Below are 17,691 nucleotides of genomic sequence, written 5' to 3'. Positions count from 1 at the left end.
CTTATACTTTCTGTGAAATCAAACATATGTGTTTGAATGCTGTAGTGCTTTGTGAAGGAAGTTTGGGACTTTGGGTAGCTTAGCTTAGACTTCAGAACAAAAGCCCAAAGATCCATTCAGACAAAACTGATTACAGTTTATGTTGGGAGATGGGGCCCGAACTAATAATTAACCAAGGACTAAAAGTGAACCCAAATAATCAGATCATGCAACAAGCTAAGCCCAAATTTGGACCATGTGGTGGAACAGAGCTAGAATCTGAGGAACAACGGGGCATAGCAAAGCAACCATGTGATGATGAACAGTGGCACCCACTTTGCAAGATCCTTCCCTAAAGTGCCGAGCAAGAAAATTCCAATTTCTTCGAATTAGCTAACCTTAGGCAACATCATTATGGCGAAATACTAGTGATAAAATAAATAAATAAAAGAAGTTACATCAAATCAAGCCAACCCAAGTCACTTAAATGTCAAGTAATTGTACTTAACTACCTATGTTTTTTTTTATGAATGTATTAAACTCAAAGTATGATTTTCATCATTATCACTGTCAGTATAACACGTCCACGCCTTCCTCGGAAGCTTTGATCTCAGAGGACGAGGAAATGAAGGCGGAATGAATATTCGCTAAAAGGCTACCAGAAGAATACAAACTGTGACAATGTATCACTACCAAGAGGATGCATTGCTGCCGGGTCATATGCCAGGAGACAAGTGCCTATATCCTTGGTTAAGCATGATGCACCTTTATAAAGTGTGAGGCTGTGGATCCGAAGGGAAAAGATTGACAAGAAATCGATGAACCATCTCAAAGCTGGTGAATGTGATAACAGCTGCAGGTGTGGTCCTGAGAAGATTTGTTGCACACCCACGGTAGAATCCAGCAAAGCCTTCTTGCTGAAATACTTTTCTGATGCAATCAACCACACCAGAATAGCGTTTCTCAGAGTGATGTCCCTGTTCCTGAAGCCTTGAACGTACCACCTATACCATGCAAGAATCCATAACTAAACAGACACTAGAAAACATATTTAAATTTAGCTCTCAAACTAGGCAATGCCTTTGGGCATACAAGAAAACATGGTCACAGCAATCAAAACATGCTACCCATATCCCCCACCCCCCCCCCCCAAAATCTTTTACATGGAAAGTGCAATGCAGCCTTACTCAGCAGAAATGAGCTGTGAACAATCATCCATCATACCTCATGTGGGTAAGTCAATGTGGATGCAAATATTTTGGAAACTGATGACGCAACAGCAACATCACGTGCACCAAGTTTATCCATTGGAGTGTTATCTGGTAAGGCCCCATTAAGTTAAAATATATTCAATAAGTAATAATACTTAAAAAATGTAGATTTTTAATAGTTAAAAGATGTAGATTATTAACCTTGGTTAGCTAAATAGCATTTGATCTTCTCGTATGTTGGAAACTGAATGGCAACATGACTAATACCAGCTAATGCGGGGACAAGACCACTGTTCATCATGCAAAAATCTGACATCAAGTTCCAGTAAAAAAACCTTCGCTTGGAAAACAGAAGAATTTATCAATTGCTTTTGAATGGTGCTTCAATACCTGTATAGACCCCGAATACCCTCCTCATGAGCTATTCTCCTCAAAGCAGAAAATGTACCCCTATAGGGAACCACTCCAGCTCTCATTCCTTGAGTCTACAAAAACAAAGGTGACAGACATTAATGAATAACAGCTCTAAATCTATTGTCTTTAAATAGCAGCATAATACAGTTATAGAAAAAATCAAACCACACGCATGGTACACCTAGATTATAGATACAAAATATATCACCACAAAACAATCTGTTACCCATAAAGGCAAACCACACAGCCTAAATAATACTAATCAGTCATCCATCCACTAGATGCAGGCAGTTGCTTTCTTGTGTGTGAATAAACCATCTGTGTCCTCTGACCTTTTCTCTCTCTTCTTTTGCATTATATTTCTGCTCCTTCAAAAGGGTTATTACTTGAGTCTGGTATGGACTTTCCAGTTCTTTAAACTTTTTAGGGTTGGTGAGCAGTGCGAACAGAGGTACTTATCACAAGCAACGAAAGAGAAAATACAGATGATAGTTTCTATATCCTGTAACAAACTATAGCTGCCAAGGAATAACAGGCAATATAACTTTGAAATTTAATATAAGCCACTATTGCAGCATAGAGCATGCTATGCTATCTAGAAAATTTTATTTCTTTCATCATATGTCATTACAAAGTAAAATATAAAGTATAAACTTAAGATACTCACTTGAAGTCTTGTCTTCACAACCCAAAGAGGATTTGTGAAACAGGTTGTTGCAGCTCCAGCACCAGATGCAGCTAGCATGTTAGCACCTACAGAGAGTTGGTGCTTCCCATCTTCACATGCACCCAAAGAAGAAATATGTCAGAAATTAAAAAGAAAATATGCAAGATGACAAGTATAAAAACGAAAATCTAAAAGGAAGACAGATGGTCTAATTAAGACTGAAATTATGAATCTTATGGGCTAGAAGCACTGACCATTAGAACATAGACAGTCTTTGAGCTGCTCATACATTGTAAAATATACCTGCAACATCAATTCAAGCAAACACCAAAAAGGGTTAATAAGAGAAAGAGAAGAAAAAAGACCTAAACTCAATAACCAAGGTTGTGTTACACATCTGCATTAAGGGAATACTTTATTACATAATAATAAAAGCATCCACAGAAATCTGATAAGTTAGCTAGGGTTGCTATTTGAATTACTTCAACCACAAAATCCTCAAAGAATCTAACCTTCTCCAGAACAGTGTATTAACATCTGCAATAATTATCTTGTTGACTAGTGATTCAGTATTTCGCATGGAGAAAGAAACCATGTTTTTACAGTTTTAACTCAACCTTGTGATTGGACACCTAACTCTTCAATAGCAAATAAAATTTTGCTTCTCCCGCTTGAATTTAGAACGATTACCGAATAAAACAAAACAACTGCTATAATACACTGCTTGTTTAAATAATTTACTTAAAAAGTATTCAAACAGGCACCTTAAAATCGGAAGTTACTAATGCGTCATTTGGCTACTAGTGTAATAACATGAGGAAAATGTTTATTTATTACATATGTACTACAATAGTTAGATATAAAATAAAGAATAGTTAATACAAATTTAAATTTGAAATTGAAAGATGAGTAAAAATCTTGTAAAAATTAAGACCTCTTCAAAATAAGTGAAAATTTTTCCTTCTCTTTGCTAAAAATAAGTCACAGGAATTGCTAAATATTACCAATTAAATTAGCTTACTGCTCACTCATATACTAAAACATGCTTAAAATATAGTACTCCTACCAAACGTAGCATAAAGGTAATAAAAAGCATCAAAATTTTAAATGTGTTGGATGTGAAAACTTCTGCCCCAACTTTGCATTCTTTCAATAAGGCTATTTCCATGTATTTTGTAAAATTTTAAGCAATAAATTAAACCTGAGATACATGCTATAAAAATGGGAGGTTGAAAGCAAAGAAAACAGGTGTGGAAACTATAAAAAAAAAATCCTTTCTTTTCTTAGTCTAACCCGGCCTAGAGCATAACTGCATAAATGTAGCCACATTGTGGGAAAGGGGCAGTTTGTTTCTTTGTCTATATGCAAAATGTGACTTTACCCAAGTTGTAAATGAGACTATTGAAAGTGAAAATTTTAGGACAGGAGACAGCATGGAAGTTTAAAACCTTTATCTTCAGATCAAGTTTGGGACCGGGGGCACATAAAAAGAATCAGAACAAATAAACACTCATCTTTTAATAACGCAAATATGCAAAAGGATGGTTTCTTTAATTAAATAATCAGCTGATCACGCAACAAGGCCCCAAAATCCGAATCTACTTTTCACACTCAAGAGAAAGGTACCAAGATATAAATTTTAGGATCAACAAAGAACCAACAAGTATTCCACTTCATTCTTTAGACCATTGACTTAAACAGGATTGAAACATCCTAAACTAGAAACAGGGAATACACAACTTACAGCCCAATTCGGAAGTAAAGCGAGTACAGTAGGAGCAAGTCCACGGTACATGCCACGCAAGCCTTCCTTCTGAAATATTTGTTCCAAGCTACCAACTATAAGACTACCTGATCAAATAATTAAAACGAAGCGTAAGAAAAGAAAAAAAGAACATTTCTTTATTAATATTTGTTTAAATCAAATGAAATGAAAGTAAACCAGTATTACATACGTCTAATGGTTGCGTTACCAAGCTTTGGCAACCCATGAACTTGTAATCTCGTCTTTATAACATCTAAAGGACACACGAATGTTGCAGCAATAACACCTATGCGTGAAAAAAAAAGAAATCAAAATTCAGCTATTGAGATAACAGCTTACAGGTTGGGGAGGGGAGGAGGCAGGAAATAATTGAGGTACCGGCGGCAGCGCCAGCACCGGCATTGCAAAGGAGACTCCTGGAATTAGGGGGGTGGGAATCGTTGGTCATTTCTTGAACTTAGTAAATAAATCTGAAAAGAGGGGAAGGTTTTAGGCAAACGAAAGGAGTCCTCTATCGAGAGGGATATGGCGGAGAACCAGAGTGGCATTGCCAGAGGATAAAAATCTCGGGTGGGAGCTGCGTTAGCTTGAGAAAAACCGAGTCGAAACGCCTGAGTTAGGGTTCGACCTTGGTCGTTGGAATAAGGGGATGGGATGAGATCGAGAAATTGCCCATGGGATTTGGGAAGAGAGAGAGAGAGAGAGAGAGAGTTTCGGTCTTCGAATTTTAAAAGGTCAGGCTTTTTGTCTGGCTATCATCAGCCTATCAGTTCTCAGCCGGACGATTCGCCAAACTTGGGGACCCAATCCAATCTAAAGACCTCTCACCCCCCTTGTGAGTATATGCACCTTCCTCATTATCCATTTTAATAAGGTTGTCTTTAATATTTGGATTTACGTTGTTTTTAGAATGCAATGTATCTTATTATTACATCTAACCACTTGTTAATTCTTTATAATACATTATATAAATCACTTCTTTTCTATTAAAAATATAAATGCATATGCTGTGATAGTTGTATTTTATCACTTGGAGTCCTATATAAAGACATGTTTTACCTATGGAGAATATTTTTGTTTAGATCGTTCTCTACTTTTCTTTTATTTAAAATACCAAGCTTCTAATGGTGTGGTAAAATCATTTAAGTTTCTTAAATTTAAAATATGCATGATTCGAGGATGAAGTCAAATTCTTTTAAGGAGAATCAAAATTGAGTTATAATTTTTGAGTTCCAGCATTTTAGAGAGGATTAAACATGATTTTTCATATTCTTTTGGAGTTAATGTGCAATTTTATTTTTTTAAAAGACTAAATTAAAATTTTTTATTTTTAGGGAGTTGAGACTTGAGACCCTACATCAAATTATACTTATATTTTAAAATTTCTTTAGTGTGATATATTAAAAATATAAATATATATATACATTTTAATATCTAAATAAATGCCTTTACAATGTCGAATCTCATAAAATCTTTCATATTTTGAAAGAAATTGTTTTGTCATTTGTGCATAATGATGATGTTCATTTTAGTATTATGAATTTTAGAAATATCATTTAAAAGAAAAAAAAAGAGAAGAAATCATATTTATCTTTTGACATTACTTACATGAAAAATTGAAAACTGAATACATCATTGTTATTCAAAGGAAAAATAGGAACATCACAAGTGGTAATTCTTTCAAAAGCTTGATATGAATAGATACCGATTGTAAATTTTCAAAATGCAATTGGAATTCTATAGCTGATATTTTAAAAATTCTTTATAAACCATTCCAAAATAAAAGAGAATGACTTGGACACTTCAACAAGGATTTTTCCAAATCACTTTCAAGTCTAAGATATAATCTTTTTACAATGGCTAAGATAGAACATTCTCCTTAATTTTTGTGATTAAACTAAAACCCTCTAGCTTTTGTGGCACAACTAGAAACCTTTTACAACCCTCTTAAGGTTTATATCTTAAAAACCTTAAGTTAGCTCTTTAATACAAAGAGAAATGTGTAAACAAGTAAGACCTCTCAAAGGTGTGTGTTTACAAGCGATAGCTCCCCCAAAGATTAAAAATGACAATGATAAAAGATCTAACAATAAGCACGTAAGAGTTATGTACAAGAAAAAATGAATAACAACAGAATTGGAAGCTTTTCACTTGATTTTTATTCTTAGATGTTCATCTCGAGTCTTGATGTGTCTTTGAATTTTATTGATATCAAGGATTGAGTTTGAGGATGTTTGGAGTCATTGAAAGTATTAATTTTAGGCTAAAAAAGTGTATTTGCAACTCATGTATTAATATGTCTAAGGGATGTATCGGCACATCTCATAAAAGTAGTCGTTAGTGACCATTTAGACACCTATGCACCAATACATATAACCATGTATCTTTACATCTAAGGAATGAATCATTACTTCTCAGGGATGTGTTGATACATCTCTTTCTAGTTGCATTATTTGGCTATTGACTTGCAATGTATCAATTCCTTGACCCTTACTATCGATACTAAGCTACCAAAATGCCTTCAATATATTTTAAACACTTCAAAACACTTTAATATTGACTTAAAAACATTTGGATAAATTCAAACAAATTGGAGATATGTTTTTGAGTACTATACAAGTTTTTGAAATACTTTGAAAATGATTAAAATTAAATGATTTAGTTAATAAAATGATTATCTTAAATATTGTTATATTAAAAGCTTGAGACATCAAAGCATTAGAAAACTATTCAATTTTGTATGCCTTGAATGTGCTCTTACAATAGTAGTAATATTGAGAGCATATATTTACAATAGTTTGAGCTAATGTATTATGTACATGTGGCTGAAGAAAACAATGAACTTTTATTATAAACCACCAATGCTATTTAGGCGATTAATCACCATTCCTTAAAGTGAATGTAACATTTTCTCAAGGTCATGGACAAAGCCATATTGTTAAAAAAAGGTCGAGGTACAAAAACTTGGACCTATAATAAAATATTTATTTAATTTAAAATTTGTTAAATACCTAGCGAATGCAGGTACAAATTTTAGTTTTCATTAAAAAAAGTATCTAAAAGAAAATACAAGCAATATCACTAAGAAAAACAAAAAAAGATTTTTGCACATTGTGTTTAATTATTGGAGTGACATTAAGTACATATACATACAAGTACTATCATCCTTTTTGGACCATGTTCATGAATACATGAGAGATGTCATTCAACTGAAAGAAATTGTCATTTTCCTTTGCCAACGGCGACACAAACCCTTTCTTCTTCTTTGCTGGGGATAAACCCGATTAAGCAATGAACAAGTAAAATAACAAAGAAATTGAAAAGATCGAACAAAAATATTTTACATGGAAAAACCCCTCTGAAGATGATAAAAAACCACAGGCAAAAATAATTTCACTATAATGGCAAAAACAAAGAGTAAAAAAGATGGAGATAAAACTAAATCCCAAAACCTAAAATAAGAACCCTCAAAATGTAAACACAAAATTCTCGGAAAACTTGTAAAAGCTAATACCTAAATATGTAATGAGTTATTTTTCTAGGGTTGTAAAAGGCTTATTTATAGGCTAATTTCGTAGGTCAAATAATATTAAAATAACCTACACTAATCAGATCTCGACTAGGACAAATAATTAGAATTTGACTCGAAGAATAAAACTGAGAAAATTGCATAACACGTCACCACATCATGAGGTGGAATTCATGTCGTCGAGATGACGGTCTTCTTCTTATCGTGACGTCGGGACGATGAGCTCCTCTTCATTGCAACGCCACTCTTTGATTGTGTCTTAATTTGACTGAAATGTGAGGCATACTCCACAAATCTCTACTTTGTCTCCTATTTTCACAATGCCTTCTTTGTCAAAGCCCGCCATGGACCTATCTCGAATTATGCAGGATATTAACTGAGTCGAAACTATGCTTTGAAGCTGGAAGACTTCTGGCTTTTGACTTGTGCACTACCAAATCAAAACTGACCCACGTCTGATTTTCACGAACACAATGCCCTATCTTTTCAAAACTTGCACCCAAAAGAGAACTTCTCTTTTACGAAATAGGCATGCATTTTTCCCTTCTATGACCAAGTTGCCTTCGCTTCAAACGTGTCGACTTCGAATCCTTAACGAACGAGGGACGTCTTTTTTTACCAGTTACAGTTGATACTTCTAGAACATAAAGACTGTCAATCTTTTTACCTTTAATCAAAACGAGAGCCCTACGGGATACCTTAATGGTGCTTGACTTGATGTTAATTGTACAACCCTTTGAGTCTAAATTTCCCAATGAGATTAGATTTTTCTTTAAGTCAGTCTCATGCTTGACATCTGGCAGTTTCCTAATTATCTCGTCGTGCATCTTGATCTGAATAGTACTAATACCAATTACTTTATTGGGTGAATCATTCCTCATACGCACTAGGGGTGAGCAAAACTCGATTCGACTCGAAAAAATTAAAAAAAAATCGAAATTCGAGTTAAACGAATCGAGTTATTCGAATCAACTCGAACTTTTTTTTTGAATTTTGAGTTCGAATCGAGTTGAGTTTTCATATCAAACTATAATATTTTACATTTTTATCCCAAAATCCCAAACCTTTTTACTTTTCCCTCAAAACTTTTACTCCTTCCCACTTTCCCCCCAAAACTTTTACTCCCCTCCCCTCCCAACCCCTTAATCTACCCAAAATCCATTTCCCACCAAAATTTCTCTCCCATTTATTTTTTCTCAAAATTTTACTCCCAAAAACCCTCAAAACTTTTTATTTTCCCCCAAAATTTTTACTCTCTCCCACTTTTCCCCTAAAACTTTTATTCCCTTCCTATCTCACCTCTCATCTATCCCAAACCCTCCCCCCTCCAATTTTTTTTAAATATTTTCCCTCCAAAATTTTACTCCCCTATTTACTTTCCTTAAACTTTTATTCCCAAAACTTTTTTATTTTTCCCTAAACTTTTACTTCTCACCCTTTACTCTCAAATAAAAATCAAAATTATCCAAAAAAATCACTAAACATAAATAGTAATAAATTTATTTATATCTACTATTTATATTATTAAATTAAATTTCACATTTTATATTATTTATATTATTGAATTGTTTAGCCATATTGAATAGTTATATTAAAATTGAATTATTAATTATGCCATAAAATATTCGTGTTAAAATTTTATATTGGTATCAATTTCACATTTTATTTTTAAAATAACTTTTATTAAAAAATCGTATTTTACATTTAATATATTTTTAATTCTAAAATACATAGTGACAAGAATCTGAAGATAATTGAAACAACTAAGCAAGCAAAGAAGCTAACCAATATATAAAAAATTAATAAATAAATTATGAAGTGATGAAAGTTAATAAAAAATTTGATTAAGGTGGACAAATTTTATTACGATGGGTGACAATGGTTACAAGGACCCAAAATTATTTTTTTAAAATTTAACTCGAACAAATATATTCGATTCGATTCGATTCAAATTCCATCTCACTCGACTCGATTCGAGAAAACTTCAAATAAAGTTAGGATGATAAAATGAGATTCGAAAACTCGATTAACTCGAAAATTTTCGATTCGATTCGATTCGATTCGATCGAATGCTCACCCCTAATACGCACAACTCCACCTTCAATTGAATTGTATGTGGATAACCAATCTCTATTGACATACATGTGGAAAGAACACCCCGAACCTAGGATCCACTCAGACGCAAGCTTGGAGCTTTCGATTGATGATACCAATAAGAAATTATAGCTCTCGTCATCAGCCAAATTAGCACCAGCTACATCTTCCTCGTTGCTCTCAGTAGGCCTTTTATTTCACAGTTTGTAACAATCAGCCTTAACGTGACCTAACTTCTTACAATAACGACATCTCTTATATCACTTCCTTGATGCTACCAAAATCGAGGCTTACCTATCTGACTTACTATTTGAACCGAACTCATTGTCAAGTTTGTCTTTTCTCAACAGATGACCCTTCACATCCTCGAACGATAGATTATCTTTGCCATAAATCAGGGTCTCACTGAAAGACTTGTATAAAGGGGTAAATAACACAATAATAGTATAGTACAATCTTCATCATCAATTTGAACCTCAACTGATACGAAATGATATGGATGAATGCGGAAGCAGATTATAAAGTTTGTCAAAGTCGCAGATTTGACCTAGGGCTCTAGACATTCGGAAAGAAACTTGAATTTTGACACAAACTGAAATGTAATAAAATCCAAGTCAGATAAAATAATTAAAATAAATAACTAAGATAATTAAAATAGAATAATAAATCTACGATTAGAACAATAAAGAAGAAAATAAAAAAATAGATGGAAAGATAGAATGTGGTATGTAGAAGTCCTAAGAAGCCTTAGAAACACAAAGAATCCACAACCCCTTTCAAGCGGCTCTAATATACCCTCCAAGAAAGAAAACTTGGCAAGAAAAAGTTTGAAGATTATCCCCACAATCTGAAAAGATTGTTAAAACTCTTCTAAAAGAAACTAAAGAAAAATTCTTGAAAGGAAAACTCAAAGAGAACTTATTAACTCAAAAGAGAAGTTGAATAATAATGAATTGTATGATTTATGTACAATGCAAACGCCTATATATAGGTCAGCTAAATAAATCTAAATAAAACTCTTAAGTATACTAGAATTTTAATTAATCTAAATAAAAAGTAGTTTTAAACTAAACTTTATTGTTGATATAAAACTCCTAAATAACTTAAACTACTTAATAATTATTAAAAATTTAGAATAATAAAATAATAAGAGACGATAAATACAATATTGGGTTCATATATAATAAAAATTAAGCCTAAAACCCGAACCCAATATGATTTAAACTCGAATTAAAAGCCCGAAACTCGTAATTTCTGTCATAATCATGTCCAAAAATTCTGCTCACACAGTCTTTATTAAAACGATCATAACTTGAGCTCCCAAACTCAAAATTTAGTGATTCAAAGTGTGTTTCAAATCTAAGAGATAGATCTTCAAACGCCATGAAGACATCTCAACCCAGAAATGTCTGGATCCCATCCAAAAAGTTGTTGTTGGGCCTTGAGGTAGTTTGAGCCTATCACATCCATGGGTCTGAATTTGGGCCTTGAGACTTGCATCATCAACATTCTTTAAATCATTCAAAAGAGTAATAAATTGACTGATGTGACCTCTAAGGTTCTCACTTTCGTTCATGCGGAACGTGTACAACTTTTGTTTCAACACCAATCAGTTAGCCAAAGAGTTTGTTGTGTAAAGGGTTTCTAACCTTTTTCACAGGGTGTATGTCGTTTTCTCCATCAACACCTCCTACAATACATTATTCAAGAGGCACAACTGAATTGTAGACAATGACTTCTTATCAAGCTCTTCCCATTCTGACTATTTCATATCCGCGGTCTTCTTTCCTATAACGACCTTTTTTAGACCATTTTGGACCAGTATTATTGTCACCTGAACTTGTCACAGATTGAAATTTGTGATGCCATTGAACTTCTCAATGTCGAACCTTGTTATTGCCATCTCTGAACGGGTTGTATGCAAAAATTGAACTAGCTCTAATACTAGTTTGTTGGGGATAAACCTAATTAAGCAACAAAAAAAGTAAATAAAAAAGAAATTGAAAAGATAAAACACAAATATTTTACGTGGAAAACCCCTCCAAATAGGATAAAAAAAACCACGGGCAAAGATAATTTCACTATCACGGCAAAAACGAAGAGTACAAAAGATGAAGATAAAACTAAATCCCGAAACTCGAAATAAGAACCCTCAAAACGTAAACACAAAATTCTCTGAAAGCTTATAAAATCTAATACCTAAATGTATAATGAGTTATTTTTCTAGGGTTGTAAAAGGCCTATTTATAGGCAAATTTCGTAGGTCAAATAATATTAAAATAACCTACACTAATCAGAGTTCGACTGGGACAAATAATCAGAAATTGACTTGAAAAAAAATTAAAAAATTTGCATAACATGTCGCCATGTCGTCGGGACGACGGTCTTCTTCTCGTCGTGATGTTGACAGCTCATCGAGACGAGGAGCTCCTCTTTGTTGCGTCATCACTCTATGATTGTGTCTTAATTTGATTGAAATGTGAAGCATACTTCACATTCTTGAATTGGTCTTCACAATTCACTGGTGCATCCATGGCAGCAATTATGTCTACACCAATAGTTGCATATTTTTAGCCTCAAAAGCCTCCCCAGGACCTCGTCAACAAGGCCTTGCAAGAGAGTAAAGCCAAGAGCAATTTTTCAAGCAATTGCTTTCAAAAGATTCAAGGCTTTTGTTTTCCAAAAGTTTGGATATTATGGACCCGATGCTTGTCGCATTAGCTATGGCAGCCTCAATGGAGACTTCAACCAAATCTACAACCATGGTGGCTGATTTTGCTTTGGGATTCCCTTCAAAAGTTGAAACACAAAAGTACACCTTTATAGTTTAGGGATCAAGCTTTGTAGCTTTGTCGTAAGATTCTTGAATAAGATTGGAGCTCACCAACACAAGCAAAAGGTAAAAGAAAATAAGAGAAGAAATATGAGTTTGATTGCGTTGAAACGCATTATCCTTCTATAATGTTGTTATGTTGTAGCTACCTATTATGATTCTTGGCAAGTTTAGCAACCAATTTATCTATATTTAAAGTTGGGTCCATATGATATATAAACTTACCATAATTCAATGTTTTGGTTGCCTTAGTTTGAATTTTAAAACTTTGGTTACCATAATTCAATGTTTTGGTTGCAATATGATTTTGATTTTCCCTGGCCTACTTGATTATATAATCTTGGTGCATGTAGCATGTTGATTAAATTTGACATTGTTGGAGAGTGATTTATTAAACATCTTCAATAAACTCTACTTGGTCGAGTGTATATCTTTGAAAGTTTATTTTATTATAAATTGAGGATTTTCGTTACAAATTAAAGACATTATATATTCTTCTTTTGTTGATAGTTATAGTAATATTTTAAATTTCAATATAATTTAATATGTAGATTTTATTGTATGTTTATTATTTTTATTTTTAACTTTTTAAAGATATTGTATCATTAGATTTAACTTTATAATAAATTAATATTTCGAGGATGAAATACATCTATAAAGAATGTTAATTTAGAGATGAAAATATCATTAAAGATCTACCTTTTTTATAAAAAAATTGGCTATTTGGGGACAAAATTCGTCCCTCATTATTTTGATATGTTTTAAGTCCCTCTATAATACTTCCTTTTATGGATTTAATTAGAATCTAATTTACCCAAGTAATTACTTGAATATACGCTTCAATCATAAAATGATACTTAAATTATACTTTTTTTCAAGTTAGTACTTAAATTTCTTTTGTCAAAGTGGTAGTAAACTATATTTCATTACTCAAAGTATACTTAAGCTATATTCTATTATCCAAATTACCTGAGTGGTTAAAAGAAAAACCTCTTTTACTGCATTTTCTTTGTATCTTTCTACTAAATTTGTCTTCAATATTTAGATTTTATAATTACAGTGATTTATTATGCATTAATTATTTTATGCAAAATGACTTGTTAATAAAGTTGTATTGTGAGCCACCACTTATTATCTTCAAGAAACTGCAGACTTTGATGAGGAAAAAACATATAATATTATTGAAGTGACAATAAATACATAAACATACAAGTGTTATCATCATTTCTGGACCATTTTCATGAATACAAGAGGGATAGCAGTTAGCTGAAAAAAATTCTTGTTTTCCTTTGTCAACGGCGACACCAACCCTTTCTCCTTGAACCCGTCTTCACAAGTGACTGGTGCATCCATGGCAGCAGTTATTTCTATATTAGCAGTTCCGAAATCCTTACCCTCAAAAGCCTTCCCACCTCTTCGTAAATTAGACCCTGCAAGAGAGTAAAGCTCAGAGCAATCTTCCAAGCAATTCCTAGCAAATATTCCAATGCTTTTGTTATCCAAAAGGCTAGTTATTAAGGAGCCCATGCTGGTGGCATTAGCTATGGATGTCTCAATGGAGATTTCAACTAAATCCGCAACACTGGTGGCTGATTTGGCTTTGGGATTCCCTTCAAAAGCTGACAAACAAAAGTCCAACCTTATAGTAGCAGGATCACCCCTTGCAGCTTTATCGCAAGTTTCTTGGATAACATCGGACCTCACTGACACAAGCGTAAGGTGGAAGAAAACAAGAGAAGAAATGAGAAAATTCTTCATATTTGGAGTTTAATATCGAATGAGAAAGCTAGGGCTTGAAATGAAGTATTTATAAGGAAATGGAATGGATGTGTTGTTGTTGAGATTGATAGGAATTGGAATTCATTTATGAGGAAAATCCTTAATTCTTGTCGATTCACCATAATTCCAGTTCTTTTGTGATAGTGAAACCCTTAAATGGGGCAGTAAATCATTTTGTTCCATAAAATACTTATATGGAAACCAATTTATGTGTATTTCTATCAATTATATAATATATACTCCCGGTTTGCTTTTTATTTCTCATTCATTAGATGATCAATGTGTCTGGAATTATGGATTTATTGTTTGAATTTATGTGATTTCATTCCATACTTCACCCATTTTCAACTCTCACAAATAAATATCATAAAAATATTTAAGCTATTAATTTTATTAAACATCCTTATTTTATTTTTCCTTTTAAATTTTAGGTTCGGATTTCAAGTTTCAGATTTTATTTATTTATTAATATTTAACAATTATAAATAATATTTATTTTAAACCTTAAAATATTTTTTACACAAATAACAATGCCTTATCTTATTGTTAATTAATGGTATATGAAACTATGCACAGACGCGTCGGACGGTGTATTAAATATTCTTCTTATTTATATATATTTATAAATTATTAGTAGTTTTAATTTTTAAATTAGTGCACGAATATACATCTATATAAAACATTAATTATAATCCTATATTATACAGAAATTAATTATGATAATATTAATTAACTTTTAAGAAGAATATAAATATTTTAATATAAAATAAAAAATTATTAAAAATCATATGTACCATAACTCATATATCTATTCTAATTCTAGTCTAATATACATATACACACTAAAGCAAAACAAGGATACAAATTTGGTAAATAGGCTTTGTTGGCGTTTTTAGAATGATGCCATTTGCCACCATAAAATAAGGACACGCAGAAATCTAATAAAAAAAAAGTAAACTATAAAAATGCCCAATTATGCCTTTTGTTCTATTCTGGTCACCCGACTATTAATTTTTTCGATTTAGTCACTGAACTGTTCAAAATTAAATATTTTAATTATTCTGACCTAACGTGTGCTTTTTATATTAGTCTAGTAACAAAATTAGCCCTCTAATGTTTACATATTTTATTAATTTAATCTTAAATATAAAAATTCAACAAATTTAATCATTAACGTTTACAAAATTTACCATTTTAGTTCTAATTATAAAAATCAATAAATTTGGCCCTAAATATTTGCAAAATCTATCAATTTAGTCCTAAATCTAAAAATTTTAAAATAAAAATTCATTTTAGCCATTTATAACCTATCGGCTATCCTATGTGAGATATTAAAATAAGAAAGAGAGTATCATCTTTCCTCTTTCAAGTCACTTGCAAAATAATTCTAAAAAGTTGAGATAAAACATAAAAAAAATTAAGATCCAAAAGAAAATAAAGGCATTTAAAACGTTGTCTATTTGCGTAGTAAAGCAACTAATTATTTCATATAGGTTCCAAATCAATTGGTTTAGTCCAGTGTGAAGCCTAAATTATAGTAAAATAAATTGTTGCAAGTGGCTCTGTTTTCTGAATGGAAACGTGGATTAGACCATTAACATTTTAAAGACTTTTGACTTGGCAACCAACATGGAAATCCATGTAAACTTTATAAAAAATTAAAATTTTCAAAAATGCATAAAAGTTTTAAAAATTATTCACATCAATAATAAAATACACGTAAACTAGTAAACAAAATATCACATCAGATAAATATTCAACAATTCAATCAATTTCCATCCAAAAAAATAACTACTCAACTAAATTTAAAAAGTCAAGAGTCAAATTAATAAAAAAATAAGTTAATACTAAAGAAAAAAAAACATTAGAAGTTCATTTCATAATATTTTTGAGTCTATATAAAATAATAAATTTGACATATTTAATATTAGAAGCTCATTTCATAAAACTAGATTGAAGCACAAAACTGAACAAAACTTTTGAAGGCTGTTTTTGGTGATCTGTAATGGGGATTGTTGGGAGATTTACGCTGTTTTCTAGTGTTATTTTTCAGTGTTTTGTTAATGGCATTGTAGTGTGGTAGTTCTCATTATCACTAGCAAAATGCTGATAAAATATTATTGAAGTGACAGTAAATACATAAACAAGCAAGTGTTATCATCATTGCTGGACCATTTTCATGAATGCAAGAGGGATTGCAGTTAGCTGACGGAAATTGTTGTTTTCCTTTGTCAATGGGGACACCAACCCTTTCTTCTCCTTGAACTGGTCTTCACAAGTCACTGGTGCATCCAAGGCAGCACTTATTTCTGCGTTAGCAGTTCCATAATCTACAGCCTGAAAAGCATCCAAACCTGCTTCTAAACTAGACCCTGCAAGAGAGTAAAGCTCTGAGCAATCTTTCAAGCAGTTCCTTGCAAACATTCCAACGCGTTTGTTATCCAGAAGCTTGGATATTTTGGAGCCGATGGCCGTGGCATTAGCTATGGCGGTCTCAGTGGAGACTAAAACCAAATCTGCAACTCCATAGGCTGCTTTGGCTTTGGGATTCCCTTCAAAAGCTGATACACAAAAGTCCAACTTTATATTAGCAGGATTACCCTTTGAAGCTTCATAGCAAGATTTTTGGATAAGATCAGAGGTTGCTGAGACCAGCAAAAGGTAGAAGAAAAGAAGACAAGAAATGTGGGAATTCTTCATATTTGGAAAATTGGTATGAGAAAGAGAAGGCTTGAAATGAAGAATTTATGAGGGAATGAACCATTTATCCTTGATTCTCGTCAATCCATCTTAAATGGGGGGCACTAAATCATTTTTATTTGGTAACCAATCATTTATCTTATTTTCAGAAACGTTGTTAATTTTTGAAATTTTATTATGTTAGGATTTGGTTTTTGCTCATAGTTGAAATTTTATAATTTTGTGAATAAAAATCTTTGATTGCTGTCCCATATTATATTAAGTTCCATATGATTTTGGAGTGATTTAAATTCGGGAGAAATCTATCCAATTTTTATCAATACATTTTTCAAGATCAATACGAAAATGACATTCTGTTTTTTAGAGTATTTATCAAGTATTGATACGGTATCGATACCTTTTGTTGGGGTTTGATAATTTTTTTTAAGTACCAATAGTGGTATACTTTTTATCGGTACATTTTTTAGTATCGATACGAAATTGGCATTATAACTTCCAAAGTATTTATCAAGTATCGACACGATATCGATACCTTCTATTTGGTTTCGATATTGATGACTTCAACGGTCACTAAATTAGACATTAAATGTTATTAGTACTGATACTCGTAGAAAAAATATTGATATTTGTTATTGCATGTGACATCAATCCACTTATATTTTCATCCCAACAACTCTATTCAATATTCCAACAACCACAATGGTTGGAAATCAATTAAGG

The 17,691-nt window shown here is 32.3% G+C and overlaps 3 protein-coding genes across 4 annotated transcripts; all 3 read right to left on the bottom strand.

Moving 5' to 3' along the window:
• Positions 1 to 391: 391 nt before the first annotated feature.
• LOC105794546 (nicotinamide adenine dinucleotide transporter 1, chloroplastic) lies at positions 392 to 4,827 on the bottom strand. Of its 2 annotated transcripts, XM_012623778.2 has the most exons (9): positions 4,415 to 4,824; positions 4,227 to 4,322; positions 4,016 to 4,122; positions 2,526 to 2,574; positions 2,272 to 2,381; positions 1,581 to 1,675; positions 1,392 to 1,480; positions 1,204 to 1,298; positions 392 to 983 (listed from the first exon to the last, which is right to left on the bottom strand). In XM_012623778.2, the coding sequence occupies exons 1-9, from the start codon at positions 4,482 to 4,484 to the stop codon at positions 747 to 749; spliced, it is 948 nt and encodes a 315-aa protein (XP_012479232.1). In that variant the 5' UTR covers positions 4,485 to 4,824; the 3' UTR covers positions 392 to 746. The 2 variants fall into 2 exon arrangements, with proteins under 2 accessions (XP_012479232.1, XP_012479240.1); XM_012623786.2 differs by lacking the exon at positions 4,227 to 4,322 and having other exon boundaries at positions 4,376 to 4,827.
• Positions 4,828 to 13,713: 8,886 nt separating this feature from the next.
• Positions 13,714 to 14,409, bottom strand: LOC105794572 (putative invertase inhibitor). Its single transcript, XM_012623818.2, has one exon. It carries the CDS (start codon positions 14,248 to 14,250, stop codon positions 13,714 to 13,716), a length of 537 nt encoding a protein of 178 aa, XP_012479272.1. The 5' UTR covers positions 14,251 to 14,409.
• A 1,951-nt stretch (positions 14,410 to 16,360) lies between these two features.
• Positions 16,361 to 16,999, bottom strand: LOC105794556 (putative invertase inhibitor). The gene has a single exon (XM_012623796.2). It carries the CDS (start codon positions 16,969 to 16,971, stop codon positions 16,432 to 16,434), a length of 540 nt encoding a protein of 179 aa, XP_012479250.1. The 5' UTR covers positions 16,972 to 16,999; the 3' UTR covers positions 16,361 to 16,431.
• Between the last annotated feature and the right edge of the window lie 692 nt (positions 17,000 to 17,691).

This window comes from Gossypium raimondii, chromosome 7 (genome assembly GCF_025698545.1).
Source record: "Gossypium raimondii isolate GPD5lz chromosome 7, ASM2569854v1, whole genome shotgun sequence".
Taxonomy (NCBI): domain Eukaryota; kingdom Viridiplantae; phylum Streptophyta; class Magnoliopsida; order Malvales; family Malvaceae; genus Gossypium; species Gossypium raimondii.
The sequence above is the reverse complement of the archived record's forward strand: the minus strand, read 5'-3'. Positions and strand labels throughout refer to the sequence as shown.